This window comes from Ixodes scapularis, unplaced genomic scaffold (genome assembly GCF_016920785.2).
Source record: "Ixodes scapularis isolate PalLabHiFi unplaced genomic scaffold, ASM1692078v2 PGA_scaffold0__279_contigs__length_252992795, whole genome shotgun sequence".
Lineage (NCBI taxonomy): Eukaryota > Metazoa > Arthropoda > Arachnida > Ixodida > Ixodidae > Ixodes > Ixodes scapularis.
The window spans coordinates 122,290,499-122,307,878 of NW_024609835.1; the positions used below are offsets into that span (position 1 = coordinate 122,290,499).

The 17,380-nt window shown below is 42.1% G+C and overlaps 1 protein-coding gene across 1 annotated transcript in view; it reads left to right on the top strand.

The window, feature by feature from the left end:
* The window catches only part of LOC8033116 (DNA repair protein XRCC1), a gene marked incomplete in the record, with an annotated part of 347,524 nt that overhangs the window by 7,883 nt on the left and 322,261 nt on the right, over window positions 1-17,380 (top strand). Inside the window, 5 exon segments of the mRNA XM_042292882.1 lie at window positions 1,719-1,778; window positions 2,813-2,945; window positions 4,818-4,909; window positions 8,263-8,401; window positions 10,352-10,517. Of these exon segments, the coding sequence (XP_042148816.1) occupies window positions 1,719-1,778; window positions 2,813-2,945; window positions 4,818-4,909; window positions 8,263-8,401; window positions 10,352-10,517 (590 nt within the window).

The following is a 17,380-nucleotide window of genomic DNA, read 5'->3' on the forward strand; positions in this document are numbered from 1 at the left end:
TCTTCTCTACCGACGGTCTTTTTTGGCGTAAAGACGACATCCAGTGGTGAACGTAAATGCCTACTTTTGGATGTATGTGTCATCAGAGCAGTGGAGTGGTACTCAAAGATTGCGTCTGTCTCAGGGTGCTTGTGCACCCCAGCCTTGGGAAAAGAGGTGCGAGGAGAGCTCGTGCTTGCGCAGACCTCTTCTCTGAAAGGTTTGGGTGTTCCTCACTGAAATATTCCTTCATACATTTATTTATTGGCTTATTTTTATGTATTCATAAACAGCTGATGCATTGGTTATGATGCCTAACAGATAGTCAGATAAGTCTTACTTAAGCGCTTCAATTTTTCATGAAAACTTTTGCTGTGCTGATGGCATTATTCAAATGCATGCAGGTCATGGGTCAATTTAGGATTATTCGATTCAAACAGAAAGTAACAGTAACTTTCAGAAACAGGTTGGAGCATACATGCACATGCTAGTTGACATGGATATCTGAGCAGTTATTTAAATTTTGAAAGCACTTGTGCAAAGTCAGATAATGCTCAAGTGTTCTGGAGTTTAGAGTACAATAACCGAATCATTTGAGCTGTTTACTAGTACAGTCATGTCTCGTTAATATTGACCCCATTCAAATGAATAGCCCTCTTTATGGGCACCACTTTCGGGGACAAACTGAAAAATTATATGTATTTTTGTCTCGTTATTATGGACAACTCACATTAAGGACGACTTTTTACGGGAACGGAGATGTCCATGCTAACGAAACATCACTGTATATCTGTAATCAATAAGGTGACAATGCTAAGATAATGTCTTAACGACTTTGCTATTCAGTGATTGTGAAACAACCTCCTAGGATACATGGGGCTGGGCTGTTTGTTTCGTTAATTTTGTTTTAAGTTGAAAGATAAAAAGTGTGTTTTATTTTTTTTGTGAGAAAAAGTGAAGGAACTTCGAATTTCATTTTAGAAAATTGGATTTAGGTGTATAGGAAATTTAGTATTAATACAAAAAATTAAAGCTTTTTTTTGTATTTTTACTAGAAAGGGGTTGGTTATTCTATAAAACCTTGCTTATGCATTTGTTTTTTAGTATTTCTCTAGCCATCCACTCATACTGATCTGACTTGTCATTTAAGCTCAGGATACAGTTGTTAGCTGGTTAAAGATCTAGTAGCTCATTGCTTGATACTGAAAGTTTAAGGGGCACCAAGTTCTACCCTAAAATGTCTAACCTTATTTACTTTCAACATTCTATGTTTGCCTCGGTTACTATTTTTTCAAAGCGAGCCTTGTGAATTGAAGAAAAGAAAGTGCAGAAAATTGATCATGCAACTAAATTGCCTGCTGTTACAAATTATGCCTCTGGTTCATGGGCTCACTAAATGTAAATCCTTAATTTCCAATCCCGTGAAACACTAATTCAGAAGGCAGTCCTTTCAAAAGTTAGTGAAATCGTTGACTTGGACACTTGAAATTATTTATGGCAGATGAGGGTACTGATGCTTTTGCATTGATTTTTAAGAAAATTGTTCAAAATGTTCTGCAGTTCTGCAGTGAACTTCCAAATGCTGAGCTGTTTTTCCTTGTTGGTCAAGAGCATATAGCACTTGCCTAAAACATGGCTGATGAATGAGTGATAACTGTAACATGAAAAAGTTGCTTACTTGGTTACCAAGTTCCTGCTTTGTTCATCTGCCTTAATTTGGTTCACTTTCTTTATTTTAGAGTATGCAGTATGGTTTGGCTTTCATCACTTTGCATTCACCTGGAGAGATGGACCCAAAGGTATATAAATTAATTATATAAAATCAGTTTAGAAAGAATTCATTCATGCACTGCTTGAATACAACATGCTGCTATCACTTCTACAGATTTTTCTCATATATAGACATATGTTGTCAGACAGTAGCCACGTTCAATTTACCTGTACCTCTTTCACCGGTGCAGGAAAGTGTAGGGCGGTGTACTTCCGGTCGTATCTCAATGAACATACCGAAAGTACACTGCCCTACACTTTTCTGCACCGGTGCGGGAGGTGGAGGTAAATCGAACGCGGCTACTGTAACAAAAACAAATGCCATAAAATTTTTATCATACCTTCAAATGAAGGTTATCTATATAAAAAAAATCAGTTAACTTCTGTAATTCACACCTTCTGAATGCTTTGAACGGTGATTGCGAGGCCACAACATGTGCCAAATGTTTTAGAAAGGTCAAACTATAAAAGATCTCAAAAAAGTTTTACTTGTTTGCACTGACTCCAACTTAAGCCAAAAACTTTTCAAATGCTTGGTGATTATATTGTTACAGCTATCTGAAGCTGACTGCCTGTTTCTTAGATCATCATAGATGCCATATTGAACAAGCTTTATCTTATCCCATTGTTCCCATCCTCTATACAGCTTGTTTTTGATTAGAAGAAACTATCAACTAGTACTGTAATAGCATGTTCACCCACATTACATACAAAAATATTGAACATTGTATTTATTTAAATCAGTGTCTAAAGTTTTCGTTATTTGCTATTTTTTATGTATACTTTGAAAGCATTCTAGCAGTGTGGGCTCTTCATTACAATGTTAATTAACCTTATTAAATGCAATCTTTTCTTAAATTGCCCTAAATTACCCTTCATTTGTTTTTTGGATTATACTGCAATGGCAATATGCCAGCAGAGAATAGCTCTGCTTTACTGGCTCACTAAAACATAATCTTATTGTAAATGTCATCATTTGAAAGTTCTCTGGATGCTCAAATCAGTCCCAGTAAGACACATGAATGATGAATTTTAGGTTACGTTAATGTGACTGCTTTTTCAGGGAGGTTCATCTCCAAAAGCAGCCTTGGGTGGCTTCCAGCTTAAAGGTGATGACGATGAAACGGACCTGGCTGTGGGAAGCTGGTTTGCCAAGCGAAAGGAAAAAGAGTGTCTTTCGCAAGATACTTCAACAAGTGAGTTTGTGCCTTCGACTGTGGTTCGTCCTAAATATTCTGGAAGGATTCTGCACTGTCATTGTGTAAAATTGAGAATGCATGGTAGTATATGCCATCATCTCTCGTCAATGTGTACACCACTGTTCCCCCAAAAGCTGTCCATGATGTGAGTTGTTCATAATGCCAAGGACAATATGCATTTATATAACGAGTTAGTCCCTGAAAGGTTTTATGCACATTAATGGCACATCACTGTACTATGTTGAGAAAAGTCACAAGCACCTGCTGCATCCCAAAAGCTGAAATCAGCTTGATGTCACAATTGACATGCTGCGAGTTGTCATTGTTTGACTGCTTATTCTATTGAGCTAAAATGTCCCTGAGCGCAACAAAAATGTACAGACCCAAACTCTTGTTTCCATTTGTTTCATTATATTGTAGGCCAACATCTCACCCAAGTAGGTGGGGTAAAATGAAAAAAAAAAAGATATGATAACAAAACAAACAACCCGCATGAATTTTAATTGATTTCTAATCTTTTCTTTGTGCTCTTAATTTGCACACACATAATCGAGGTGGTTAAGCCAGGGGACAGCCTTTTGCTGCTTCAATGTATGGTCATGCCTCACCTCTTTAACAGGCATATGTCCTGTCCAAATTCATTCGATTGTGGTTATTTGCTTAATCAAGTTGAAAACAAGGAGATAGTGGCATGTGCGTTGCCGAGCGATTACGTGCGTTGCCGAATGGTTACCGTGTTTGGCTGTTGCACGGAAGGTCTGGGTTTGATTCCAGCGAGCGGAATGTTCTTTTATTTATTCTTTCAACTTGGTATTCTCGCGAGTTTGAGAACATTCTCGTCTGATCGAGTTTCGAATGTTCTACGCGCTGAACGTTCTAGGCCGAATGTTCCAGAAACCCATGCGGCTACAAAAGGTGCTCCGCGTGACAAACCAGAGTCAGTTTCGCCCCAGCGCTCCATCCTGCTGTTTCGCCGACATCGACGCCTGTGACGCTAACCTTTCTCTATTTTGTTTTGGGCACAAGTTCGCGCCATTAAACGCTCAGTTTATTCAGTTATTCGCCGCCTCATCACTTGTCATTTGTGACAATAGAAGCTTGCTCGCTGTCAGTTAAAATGATTCAGTTAAAGGCCGATGAACAGCCAGAAAGAAGGAAACTTTCCCTCGGTGCCTCCCTTCTATTTGGAAAAGGGGGGAGGCACTCCTCCTTTCTGTGGGGAGTAGCTCAGAAACCCGCTTCTGTGGGGAGAGGAGAAGTGTGCGAGGGGGAAGGGAGTGAAGGAAACCGGGAACCGGTTTTCTTCATGGCAGAAGATGGGCCTTTAAGCACAAGCTTTGTTTACCAAGTGCCAGGTGAATGTGATGCAGCTATGCCTCTGTATTTGTTTCTGCCATAAAAAAGAGAGAAAAAAAAATTCAGTTTGTGTGCTTGAAAATACGAGGAAAAGTTGTTCTTTCATACAAATAATCTGTCTTCAATCGTGCGTGACATCCGCTTAGAACTTTACTTTCTGAATGCTACAATATTTTCTTCATCTGCTTTCATTGCTCACTTGCAGTTTTCTGTTGATTGGAGTTCTTAATCGTCTTTTTAGAAGAGACCTTCAGACTCCTGCTTCAGAAAGCCTGTTAGGCCTCTGTCATCATAATAGGCGTGACGATGATGACTCAGTATGTTCTCGAAGGCACTGACCATTGAAGTCTGATGATAAAGTTGACATCTCATTAAATAAACATTGATTGATTGATAAAGTTGACATTTGGGGTGGGTTGGTAGTCTAACATATTGAGGTATTTAGTGCTTTATATCTCAATATTAAGTCTGATATTTTGTAATTGGAAACTAACAAAATTGTGATCCTTCCAGGTCCTGCTGCAATCAAAGGCGCATCTTTTGCAGCCACGACACTCAGAACTGCTGAAGAGAAGTCACTGAAGCCGGTACCACAAGCACTGAAAGTAGGCTTCCCATTTTGGTGTACCATACCATACTTATAAAAAAAAATCCTTGTTTTTTGGGGTTTTTTTTTGTTGCTTTTTTATAATTTTGGCATTTTTGTATATGTTTCTGCCTATTCAAAACTTTTATTGATTTGCAGATATTGTTTGCTACTCGCTTGGTTTTGCCGCACACTCCTGGAAGTATTCGAGTATATTCAAAAGTATTAATGTACATTTAAAACTTTGAATGATTGGCAGGTACTGTTTGCTACTCAATCAGTTTCGTGGCACACTTTTACTCCTAAAAGTACTTTTAAAGTTTTTTCCAATATTCAAAAATTATGATTAATGTCTTCAGAATTCTCTCAAGACTAATTTCAGTAAGATATTTGCTGGACTATAGCTCTGCCATAATGCATTACTTCAGAAGATCAGCAGTGGCATTTGAAGAAAGAGTCTAGAGGTCAGATGCAAAAAATCTTTCTTTCTACAACAAGGTGTAAAGTTAGGCGAGTTGGTTGATGGTCATATATAATGGGTGTACACTGATCTTGCCCTTGACCCATCCATTTTCTTTTCCTTCCGTCTTTCACCAATTTGATTTGATATTGGGGACTAGTCTTGCTCCCAAAAAGTAGCCTGCTGGTGAGGCATTATGGAAACTACCATTACAGTTCACAATATGCGATGGAGTTCAGTATCCACTCACGTGCTAAGCAGGGGTGGATCCAGACCTCCATTTTAGGGGGGGCGGTTCCTCGGTGTAAAACGGGGGGGGGGGGGGGGGGGGGGGGTTTATATTTTTTGTGGAGTTATCGTTTTTACTAAACTCTGATAACATAATATAGATCTTGATAGCTTTTGTACTGGTTTACGTGTCGGGAATGAACTCTTTGAATTAAAACCTTTCGGGTGACCACGCTAGAGTAAGTATCTCGAAAATTGTGGTGGCACTATCCTTTCTGAACACCATAACGCAAGGAATTTTGTAGTTCATAGGAAACGGGATTACTCCATCCGCGTGGCAGCGCGCTAGAAATAGAAAAAGTTTAACTACTGGGGGTGAATGTATGGTGCTATAGCGGCTGTGACAATTGCAGACAGTGTAACTTGATGGCTCAGATATCCCCGGCGGGGCTACAACTTTTGGGCTCCTTTTGCTTGAATATTTATATATTCTCGTTACACCCGCAGAGCATGTATGGAGAGCCAACCTTTGCCAACTATATGGAGGAACCTCATGCAGCTAATGACAATGCGAAAAACGTTTTAATCTAAAACTCGGCTGTTTATTGAGATTAAGCTTGGCATAGTAGTTAGAACTTTATATTCAGGGCCAAAATGCAGAACGTGGTTTTAAAACATACTTTTCACTGTCGCCGGTTGCTTTAATGGAGCGAGTATGTTGCTGACAAGCGACAAAAATGGCCCGGCGGCTTCGACGCTGCTCGCAGCGTCAAAACACTGTTGACGCAACGAGCGAAACGAACGCCGCCAGGCAAGTTTGTCGGTTGTTCGCTGTATATTTGAAATGTCCAGAGCGCAGCACATGCTGCATTGCCAACCTAAACTCGTGTTTTCACGTGTTCTGGATGCAACTCAAGAGAACGAAAGCAAATAATTGTTGAATATTTTTGAAAGCATGTTGCAGTTCGGCAACTATAACTTTTAAACTTAGATGGATCCTTCCAAATTATATTCAATTGCACTTCGTCTGGATATTTTCTGTATGAAAGGAACACTTACTTGTTTCTGGGTAGTTAGCTCATTCGTCGCGGTTGAGAGGACAGGTGCAGAGATATAATGGGGCAGAGCGGTTGTCCTGTCGGCGAATCTCAACTGGGCTAAAGGCCGATCACGACTGCAGCATGGATGTTTGGGAGTCGGTGTTCACTCGAACGGGCACAGGCACTGTCTATTCTTTTTTTATGTATAGTCGCACCTTTGAAAGGGCTCGTTTTCCCCAAGTCCCTAGTTAGGGAATTCGAAGCCGCAGTTGCAAACCAGCAAGCCCCGCCCTCTGTTCTGTTCGACACACACATATTTGCTCCTGCAAAGCCGCGCGAAAGCCCTGCCGTCAATCCACAGAAGCCGCGTTTAACTCGAAAAGTAAAGATGGCGCCAAGGGGAGACAAGGGGTAGCGGGCGCATTTCCTAAAATATGTCCCGCCACCCTAAGTTGAAACGGCATTGTACACAAATAAATGCCTACGGCGTCGGCTTCAGGACCCCGTGTAAGCAGCCTCCAGCCTTTAGAGTGCTCGTACCATTTATCTTTCTTTTATTGGCTGCCCGCCACGAGAAGTCGTACCGCAGGCAGTATGAAGCCCATTAGAGGAAACATCTCCCCCTTCTAACGCTCGTCGGCTTCTTTCTGTATTCCGCGCTGCGGCGAGGACGAAAGCGGGCTTATGTTTAAGCCAAGGTCGTGGGGAAGTCCGGAGCGTCTTCAGGAAAAGCTCAGATTCAGACTACACTGTACCATGCCAAAAGACAAGCCCAAAAACCACGAAGAAACCATCAAACGAAAAGTGCTGAAAAGGCGGCCGCTAGAGAGGAAGGATAATCCGCTGTGTATATGATCGTACCCTTGAGGAAGGCTGCTTGGCGTCTGCGTTTGGGAGCTTTCAGAGCACACATTTTTTGCAGACAACCTCCAAGGAGAGAGAGGGAGAGAGAGAGGGAAAAGGGACTAGATATGTTGAAGGTATTTTCCCCCCGTGCTTGACGTGCTTAGGGAGCCTTCATGTTGCGCACATGGAGGCACCCTAGACGTGCTGGCCTTGTTTGGAAGTGTGCCTGCAGCCGAGGACCCTGATATTTGGTGCGCCTCCCCCACCGTCCCTCCACTTCAAAACTCCTGGCGTCGTCCCTCTCGGGAAGACGCACCGTGACCTTGACAGAGATAAACCCCACTTTGGAAGCGCCCAGCAGGCGCATCCACCCACCGCTGTTTTAATCTTTTGTCCCTCGCGTCGATTGCTTACGTTTTTTCTTCGAGCTGACGAAGAACCCCGGCGGGGGGGGGGGGGTTGCCTGGCGAGGCGTTTGGGGGGGCGATCGCCCCCACCGCCCCCCCTTGGATCTGCCACTGGTGCTAAGACAGCCTTGGGGTGTTTCGAATCCCATCCTTGTTGCCAGTTGTGATAATCCAGCCAGAGCCTGTGGCCGGGCCGAAGGACTAAGCAGACAAGTCTGATTAAGGTGTACACGCTACTTATAACTGCGAAAGTCACATGTGCTTTTTTTATTTACTAATTGTGGCTTCCTTACGTGAGCATGTGACAGTTGCCAGTCATCACACTTTTGTTTACTGTACAGTTCATAATTTGTTAAATGCAATTTATTATGTTTTTTTTTGTTTTTTAAAGAAAGAGCAGACGAAACTGGCTGCTTCAACAGAAAGAAATGTTGCGTCACCATTACCGAAGACTGCAAGAAAGCCTCCTGTTGAGCAGCCCAAAAAGGCTCCAGCTGAAAAGCTTACTCCAAAGACACCAAAAGCTGAAGGTGAGCTTTTAGCTGACTCACGACAACTGCAAAAAAAATAAAAATAACAGAGTTTCTGAAAATGGAAGGTCCCGTATGCTATATTTTCCAGTCTATAAGTCACACCGTCGTGCAAGTCGCACCCCGCAATAAACAAATTTTTTTTACAAAAAAGAGGATATATATACAGTGAAACCCGTTTAGAACGAACCCACGTACAGCGAATTATTGTCGATATCGAACTCATGGAAAATTTAAATAAAAATGCATGTAAAAAGTATGTTTTATGACAAACAACATATTGGCTATGTCAAACTTTTTTTCCCTGGGAAGGCTTCAAAAAACGTGCAAACACTCGTCTTCTAGCCTGTCTCTTCCACCAAAAAAGAAGTAGGAAAGAAAGAAAATTTCAAAAGCTGAAGTTTCAAACAAAATTGAGCGAAGACAAGCAATTCAGAAGGGGGAGAAAGCTAAAAGATGCACATTGCATGCACGCACAGAAAAAAAGCAAAATTATTTTCATCCCAAAGCATTTGCCAATGAAGAGAAGCGATTCAGAAAGGGAGATAAGTTAAAAAAAAAAGCAAAAAAAAACTGTGTCGTGCAAGAAATAAAACAAAAAGCTTTTGAGCGCGTTCTTACAAGGCAGAAGTGAAGAGATGAGAAAGAGAGAAAAGCTCTCGCCTTGCAACGAACTCATCGTGGAAGTTTGTTGTAAATGTCTTTTGCTATATCGAACTGATCGTAGCGTTTCCTGCTGTTAGTTATAAATAGGGTTCCGCGTTTTCGGCATCTATTTTTCTTCAGATTCGGGGGTTATTTATTGGAGTTTATTTTGTCTCTTGGAATCGGTGTTTTTCAATATTTATTTTTAATGCTGGAAAGAAATCGGTGATTATCGGGGCTTGTGTTGCAAAGCGACTGCATAATTACTAAAAAAACCATGGCACACCTCACATTACACACGTTTATTGTACACACATTAAACACATCACACAATGCACATACATATAGAAATGACAGAAAGCGTGACGCTTTGAGAAGCATGATATCAGAACTTAAACTTACTGAAAAAAATTGTTGTGTACATTGTCAGAGACTTGTCAGTCATCGGAGCGCGTTCCTTGTGGCTGAGGAAACGCAGTCCAGAAAACTTGCAAACAAGAAGCTTCTTCGCACCTTCACACAAAACCTCGAAATCATCAAATTCTTATTTATTTATTTATTTATTCAATAAATAAATAAAGTAATAAATAAAGTAGTCCTCCATCTCTTTTCGTTTTCTGCCCATACGAACGGGCACGCAATCCGTGGAGCCTATTGCCCTCTCCGCTTGCCCCCGCCCCTCTTCGCCTTTCCTCCTTCCTCCCATATACCAGGAAACCTATGCCTTGACAAAAGAGTTGAAAATCGTTGTGCTAAAAAAGATAAGGGAAGGGAATGAGGCAATAAACATGGTTTGAAAAGAAAGGCACGACCCCAAGGACAGTTCGGTGGGGCTGTGTTCCGGGTCAACGAGAAAAGAAAGCGGGCTAGAAGATTCTTTCAGCAGAGCTGCCATTTTTTCCGTAGCTTGCTATTCGGTGTTTTTCATTTTTTACCGATTCAGAAAAAAACGCCTCGCGGGTTAATTATTGGTAGTTATCGGTATATACCGAAAACACGGAACCCTAGTTATAAATGGGTTTGACTGTAACGTGTGGATGTGGGCCTGTCATCTAGTTAGTTGAAAATATAGGTGTCTAATTCTAACCTTTCTGAGAATACTGAAAGAAAGTGCAACTACCCTGTCTCGTGCTAACTGTGTTTCACAGCACATTCCTAAACTTGTGCAGATAATTGCCATGCATCAACCACAGTCACGACATGACGTTTTGAATATTAAGACTTTTTGTTTTCCTTATGTGATTTTCACAGTTAATTGCATTGCCAAATCAATCGTTTCTATATTTCTGATCGTGCCTTCTTTAGCAGCGAAGAAGCCAAAGGCTCAGCCACGCTTCCACGAGCTGATGAAGGGAGTGGTGTTTGTGCTGAGTGGCTTCCAGAATCCGGCCAGGTCCCAAATTCGAGACAAGGCACTTGAGATGGGAGCCAAGTACAAGGGCGACTGGGACAGGTCCTGTACACATCTCGTGTGAGTTTGGGCACCTGGACCAATCTTATTGTCACCTTGGTAGACTTATGATCATGTGCCCAGAATGATGTGCTGCAGGTCAGATACTTGTCTGATGGGGATGATATATAGAAAAAATGTTGTCCAAAGCAGCGTTTGGACTCGGTCTGCAGACAATCTGCTAAAATATTTACACGTCAAATTTGTTTCTTGATTATTTAGACAGCAAAAAGTTAAACTGCCTCAAAGGGCATTTGCTGTCTGCTCTGTATTTGAGAAATTAAGGCAATGACAGCATGACCATGTTGCAATGCTACCTTGTGTGCTTTATTGACTTGCTTATAAAACAAAAACATTTCATGTATTACAAAAAAAAAAAAAAATATTGGGCTTGGAAAACCCAAATTTGTGAATATCGCCTTGAAAAACTAGATTTTTTCCCATTTACTTGCTAGAGAGGTCCCTTATCTGAAGGTATAATGTGGCTGCTTTCACTGAATTAGGGGTAATTTTGTGCTACAATGATGGACAAAGTAAAAACCAAAACTCATGAAAGTTCAGTTAGTCCAAAAACAAACACTTCATTGCGCTTCTGGGCGGGACTTTACTAGGAATCCATAGAAACCAGGAAGTACTGAAGCCGATATTGAAGTCCTTGTATACATGGCTAATAACTTAAAAGGTGTGGGTAATCGGAAACAAATCCGCTGTCATATTATCCAATTTCGTAGAAAAATATAATCAAATTAGTTCTATACAAATTTCTAGCTCTTAGCGAACATTAACCCTGAAGGAAGAAAAAAAAAAACAGTATTATACGTGCGCCATTTTTTGCCAAGCTGCGCAAGAGTGCTTACCCTGCTACATCCCGATACATTTGGAGAAAACGTGATAACTTTGTGCCAACGTTGCGCCAAAACGTAATTTCACTTGATTAGAACTGGAAATAAAACGGCTGAAAACCTACGAAATGACTGAATCGTTACGGCAGGCTTGTCAGAATTTTCAGAATTTTTGATTATCACTTTAAGTAATGTACTACTCGATTTGATCTCTGTATCAGATATTGACCGTACTCGGAGGTCCCGCAATATTCTCCTGTTCGTGTCCTACTTTGCCGCAGTGCAGCCATATAGTAAAGGGAAAGCACTTCTCCAAGGCGAGGTGTTGCATACACAAGCGTCGGGTGTTTTCATCTCATGGGTGTTTTCATCTCAAATCGTGCAGGCAAAAAGGGTCGAATATTTAATTTCGCTGAAAAAAATATACGTTATGGCGTCGTCTCTAAAAACACAGTAGCCATAAGCCGTAAGTTCGTCGGATTTCTTGTCCTCGACTTACGAATTTTAAAAGAGGCCGCGGCGGAAAGCAGTGTTTTTCACATCCGTCGTGGGTCGGATGTTTCGCTCGATCTCCCGCCGCGGATTTTCAGTCCAGATTATATTAACTTTTTCCAAGCACTCTGTGAGCACAGGTAAAATGGTCTAATACCATAAAATAATTTTAGGCGCTTTGCTTTTTTTCTGTAAAAATGTCAAAAACGCCCCCTCGGTTAATTGTTGACGAACTTTGACATTTAAATGCTGGCAATCTACTTGGGTTACATCCATATTTTTATGTCAATGGAGAGCCCAAAACGCGCTCTTTATATATATTATGAAATGACTCAGGCTGTATGAAATATCCTTTGCGAGACGTTTACGTTAATGTTATGCGAAAACCAAAAAGTTCCAATTTTAAAATCGATTTCCCCCCAAAAATTTTTCATTTTTTTATTTTTTGTTAAAATGTGGATATGATAGTTGACTACTCGAAAAGTAAGTCGAGAAAGTGTGTATTTTGTTTGTATGTTCTATATTTAAGCCTCAATATCGGAAAGAACGTCTTGGTTTTGCAAGACCTAAGTCAGACATAGCGACCCGTGCGTTTCTATGAATTTTGAAAAAAGTTTCCTTGAATATTTGTCTGCGTTTTGTAATCAATTATAAACGCATTTTGTGGTATTGATTAGTTATTTATGTTTTGATAAGAGCGGGAAACCACGAGAAACATATCTAATCAAATCAGCAGGCCTAGTGTACCTTCAATATCGAAGAGGCACAAACGTTGTATTGTTTCGATTTATAAAACGTTCACTGTAAACTAGCATGACTAGCTATTAGCTAGCTGTCATATTACTAAGACATAGAAAGTCTCCTATCATTGATATATTATACTCAATTCTTTCCAAAACCAAACGCTGGGGTTTGTTCACCGCACATCGCACAGCTCACCAGGGAATGGCCTTTCCCTTCCGTAATACACAAAAGTGATGACACAAACGATCCGAAACACACGTAGAGACTGTCATGGAGATGGGTAGGGAATAAAAATAAATAAATAAGAATAAAATTACCCAACACCGATCTTAATGAAAATTGCGTTAAAAAAATAAAATATTTAGGTTCGAGCGGTGGCAAGGCGATAGGTCCACGCCTGGTGGAGAGTCAGACAAAAAAGTCGACAACAAGTAAAAAAAAAAAATATATATATATATTTAAGACGGAAAAACTTAGCCGCACATGGCAAGAACAAAAACCAACTCCTCTGGGCATTCCCTAAACGGGACACAACCAAATGCGTGCAAACACGCTCTCTACAGCATCGTCAGGCCGCTATGTCATGACGAAATAAACCCAACAACTAAACAATGCTAACACACAGATTGTAAAAAAAATCATAAAAAAAAACAAAAAAAAACGTTTAGCTGAACCGCACCCGAGAAACAAAGTTCAACGGGGCGAAGAAACACACACAAAGTAATAATAATAAAAAAAAAAAGTCTTAACTGACCGACGCCGAGTCCAGTCCCACGACACTGAAGCCTGGCAGGATGACGGCGTCCAGATGATACTCGAATCCATTCTTCATTCTGTTCCGCACAGACACAACGGCTGTGCAGAAGATTGGCTGTGCGGAACAAAGTGAAGAATAGATTCGAGCAGCGATGCGTGAGAAGGTAACCGAGACGTAACACGCCTCGAGCTTCATATCGGGAAAGGAGCTTTCGAGCTAGTTACTGTAGTTACTCAAACTTTCTCTTTCCCCTTCCCTTTTTCAAAATAACTCGTCAGCCGGCGCTAACTTTTCATCTCGGGAGAAGTCCACCCTTTACAAACGGTTATAGTTGACAAGGAGGCTGACTTCGACTCAAGTCACCCAACTAGTCTCCGCGCAGAATAAGTAAAGTTACCACTTAAGTACAAAACGAGCGTGTTGGTAACGGTAATTAGACATGAGGAGGATACATAGAAAGGGGGGACGGACAACGAAGACTTCGGACAACGAAGTCTTCGTTGTCCGTCCCCCCTTTCTATGCATCTTCCTCATGTCTAATATTTACCACCACGCTCGTTTTTTAATGTTAGTCACCGGGCTTTGCTAGTTCCGAAAGAGATAACCCTTCGGTGCTATCGGATCTCCGCGGAGAGAGATAGAGCACGGCCGTTTCAAGGATAGGGCGCTCGAAGCTTGGGCAAATACGCGGTATCGTTTCACGCGTGCACGGATGGCTGGTTTCAAGATTTCCCCACATCCCTAACAAAACCGGTCCATCTTCGTGTGTGCGTCTGCAGGATTTTCGTCCCTCGCCGCCGGTTTTAGCGCGCACGCGACGTTGTTTTGGCCGGCAGAACTGTTGTTGACCGTCAATTTGTAAGGCCTTGGTGTCCTCATCCTCCCAGGCAACAGTTCCTTTGCTTTCCCTTCTGCAATAGTCTGACTGACTGACTCCTCCTAGGTGGCCTTCACTGTACCCCGCATCAACGACACATTCATACCATTTCACTCCTCGCGACTCAGGGTGGGCTGCTCTACTGTCACGGGCCGTCCTATCTAACACAACGAGCACGAAAGGTCATGGTCATCTGCTGGTTCCGAAAGGGTGGGACGTTCATATAGGCCAATGAAGGCCCCGAATCAATACGACGTCTGTTGATTTCTACACATTAAAAAGTTACGACACCTGCTGGTCTGTTCAGAAGTGTTGCTTTCTCTTTTGAACTCCTCCAATGTAGCTTGCCGCCTATAATAAAATTTCAATGATCAATAAATATAACAGGGTGGAACTACTGTATTTCATTGTTTTCTGGGAACGTTGAAAAAAGGCAAAAATATTTCCAAGTTTGTGAAGACTTTCGAGCCGTAAAAACATGTTTTTGTACGATATTGATGCTTAAATATAGAACATACAAATATAATAACACTTTCTCGACTTGCTTTTCGAGTAGAACTATCAGATCTACAATTAAAAAAAAAAAACAAAAAAAACAATGGATTTTTTTTTTAGAAAATCGATTTAAAAATTGGTACTGTCTTGGTTTTAGCATAGCATTAACGTAAACGTACCGTAAAGGGAATTTAATACAGCTGACTGATTTTATAATATATATAAAGAGCGTGTTTTGGGTTCTCCATAGACATGAAAGGTATCGACGTATACCGAGTAGATCGAAATTATTTAATTGTCCAATTTTCATCAACATTTAACGAAGGGTTGTTTTTGACATTTTTACAGAAAAAAAGCAAAGCGCCTAAAAATATTTTATGGCATTAGAGCCTTTTACCTGTATACTTACAGAGTGCTTGAAAAAAAGTTAATATAATATGGACTCGAAATCCACGGCTGGAGATCGAGCGAAACCTCTGACCCACGACGGATGTGAAAAACACTGCTTTCTGCCGCGGCCTCTTTTAAAATTTGTATGTCGAGATCAAAAAATCCGACGAACTTACGGTTTGTGGCTACCGCGTCTTTAGAGACGACGCCATAACATATATAAAATAGTAAGGGTGCAGGCGAGCTGGTGGATGTTAACCATGTTGAATATACCTGAGACTATGGTAGAAAAGAACATAAAAGTCGAAGAAACAGAAAGGGACAGGACAACGTCTCAAACTCAGCTACCAGGTTTATTTAGTCCTCCTCTTTATATAGCCCACAAACATAACATAACATATATTTTCTTCAGCAAAATTAAAAATTCGATCCCTTTTGCCTGCACGATTTGAGATGAAATCACCCATATATATTGTCACGAATGACAAGTGATGAGGCGACGATAACTGAAGTAAACTAAATGTTTAATGGGGCGAACTTGTGCCCAAATTAATCAAAGAAAAAGGAAACCGAAGAAAGCAGGGGGGCGTCGCGGGCGTCGATGTCGGCGAAACCGCAGGATCGAGCGCAGGGGCGAGACCGACTGCAAAGCGCCCCGCGGAGCCCCTTCTGTACGCGCGTTGGCTTTTGGAACAATCGGCCTAAAACGTTCGGCAACGAGAACATTCAGAACTCGATCAGTCGAGATATAGAATATATATATATATATATATATATATATATATATATATATATATATATATATATATATATATATACGTAAAACGTTTTAGGCTGATTGTTCGCTTTAGGCCGATTGTTTGATTGTTTTAGGCCGATATATATAAATATATATATATATATATATATATATATATATATCAGAGAAACCTAAGCTAAGGAAAACACGGGGGAGAATGTTCTTCAAGGGATGCGGGTTAAGTCGTCGGACAAAAATCTCGAGGCTGAGACAGGACACCTGCAATATAAGCAGGCGTCAGAAGAGAGTGTGCCGAAGGGCGTACCCTGTAGATGGGAAGTTGGAATTCAATGACAAACTTGAGGCTATCGCCTTTCAAAGGTTAAAGGAAAGCTGAAATACTACTTTAAAAAAATAAGATAGAAGTTCATTCTATACTCCGCGACAACTTTTCTTGGCAATGCAGTGGAGGGTACAGGCCCGCGTCCCCTCTTCCGTTTTGAGTGTGCGCGGGCTCTCCTCTTCTCCCCGGAAATGGGGGAGGAGGAGAGCCTGCCTACACTCAAAATGGGAGAGGGGACGCGGGCCTGTACCTTCCACTGCATTGCCAAGAAAAGTTGTCGCGGAGTATAGCGTAGTTTTATCCCGTGATGAATCTGAATATCACGTTCGTTTTCCCCGAAGATATAACAAAACGCGAGACTGCTAAGAAAACCTCCAACCAGTCGTGACGTCATAAGAGGATCTTTCGGCCGCCAAGCGCGTCTCGCTCGAGGGCCGCGCGTGCAGTCGCAAGCTTGCCAGGTACACTCTCCGGCAATATGAAAGACCCACTGGGAGCGCGTGACCGAGGCGGTGGCTGGCGGGGACGCTGCGAGCGCTCCGGGCAGTTCCATTCTGCTTCGAGGGGAGGACGCTCACTCGGGCTCAGATAAAGCAAAACGCGCTTATCAGTTTGTGCCGAGTCCCGAGTGAGTTTCCTCCCCTCGAAGCAGAATGGAATTGCCCGGAGCGCTCGCAGCGCCCCCGCCAGCCACCGCCTCGGCCACGCGCTCCCAGTGGGTCTTTCATATTGCCGGAGACTGTACATTCCCTCGCACTGGCACCAGTCGTGACGTCTTTTTTAGAGCGTAGCTCTTAGGCGCCCGTTTCCGGCTTGAGTGGCGTCGGCGTCGGCATAACCGCGCGCATTATGGGACGTTTCCCCGCTAAAGTTAGCGGGGAAATTGGCGTCACGTGACTTTGTCACCTATTCAGTTTCCCCGCTAAATTTCGCGGGGAAAATGACGTCACGACTTCGTGTCACGCCACCCATGAACGAATTCAGCGGCAGGAGGAGAGGAGGAGGAAAGGGTAGGGGGAACTGGGGAGAGGAGGAGAAGGAAGAGGAGAAGAGGAGGCTAGGAGGAGGAGGGGAGGGTTCGGAGAAGGAAGAGGAGGGGCATACCGTCCCCTCGTCCTCAAGAGCTGCGCTCTATTAACGTCTTTTTTTTTCCTCCTCCTCCTCAAGAGCTGCGCTCTATTTTCGCATTACAGAGATTTGGAAAC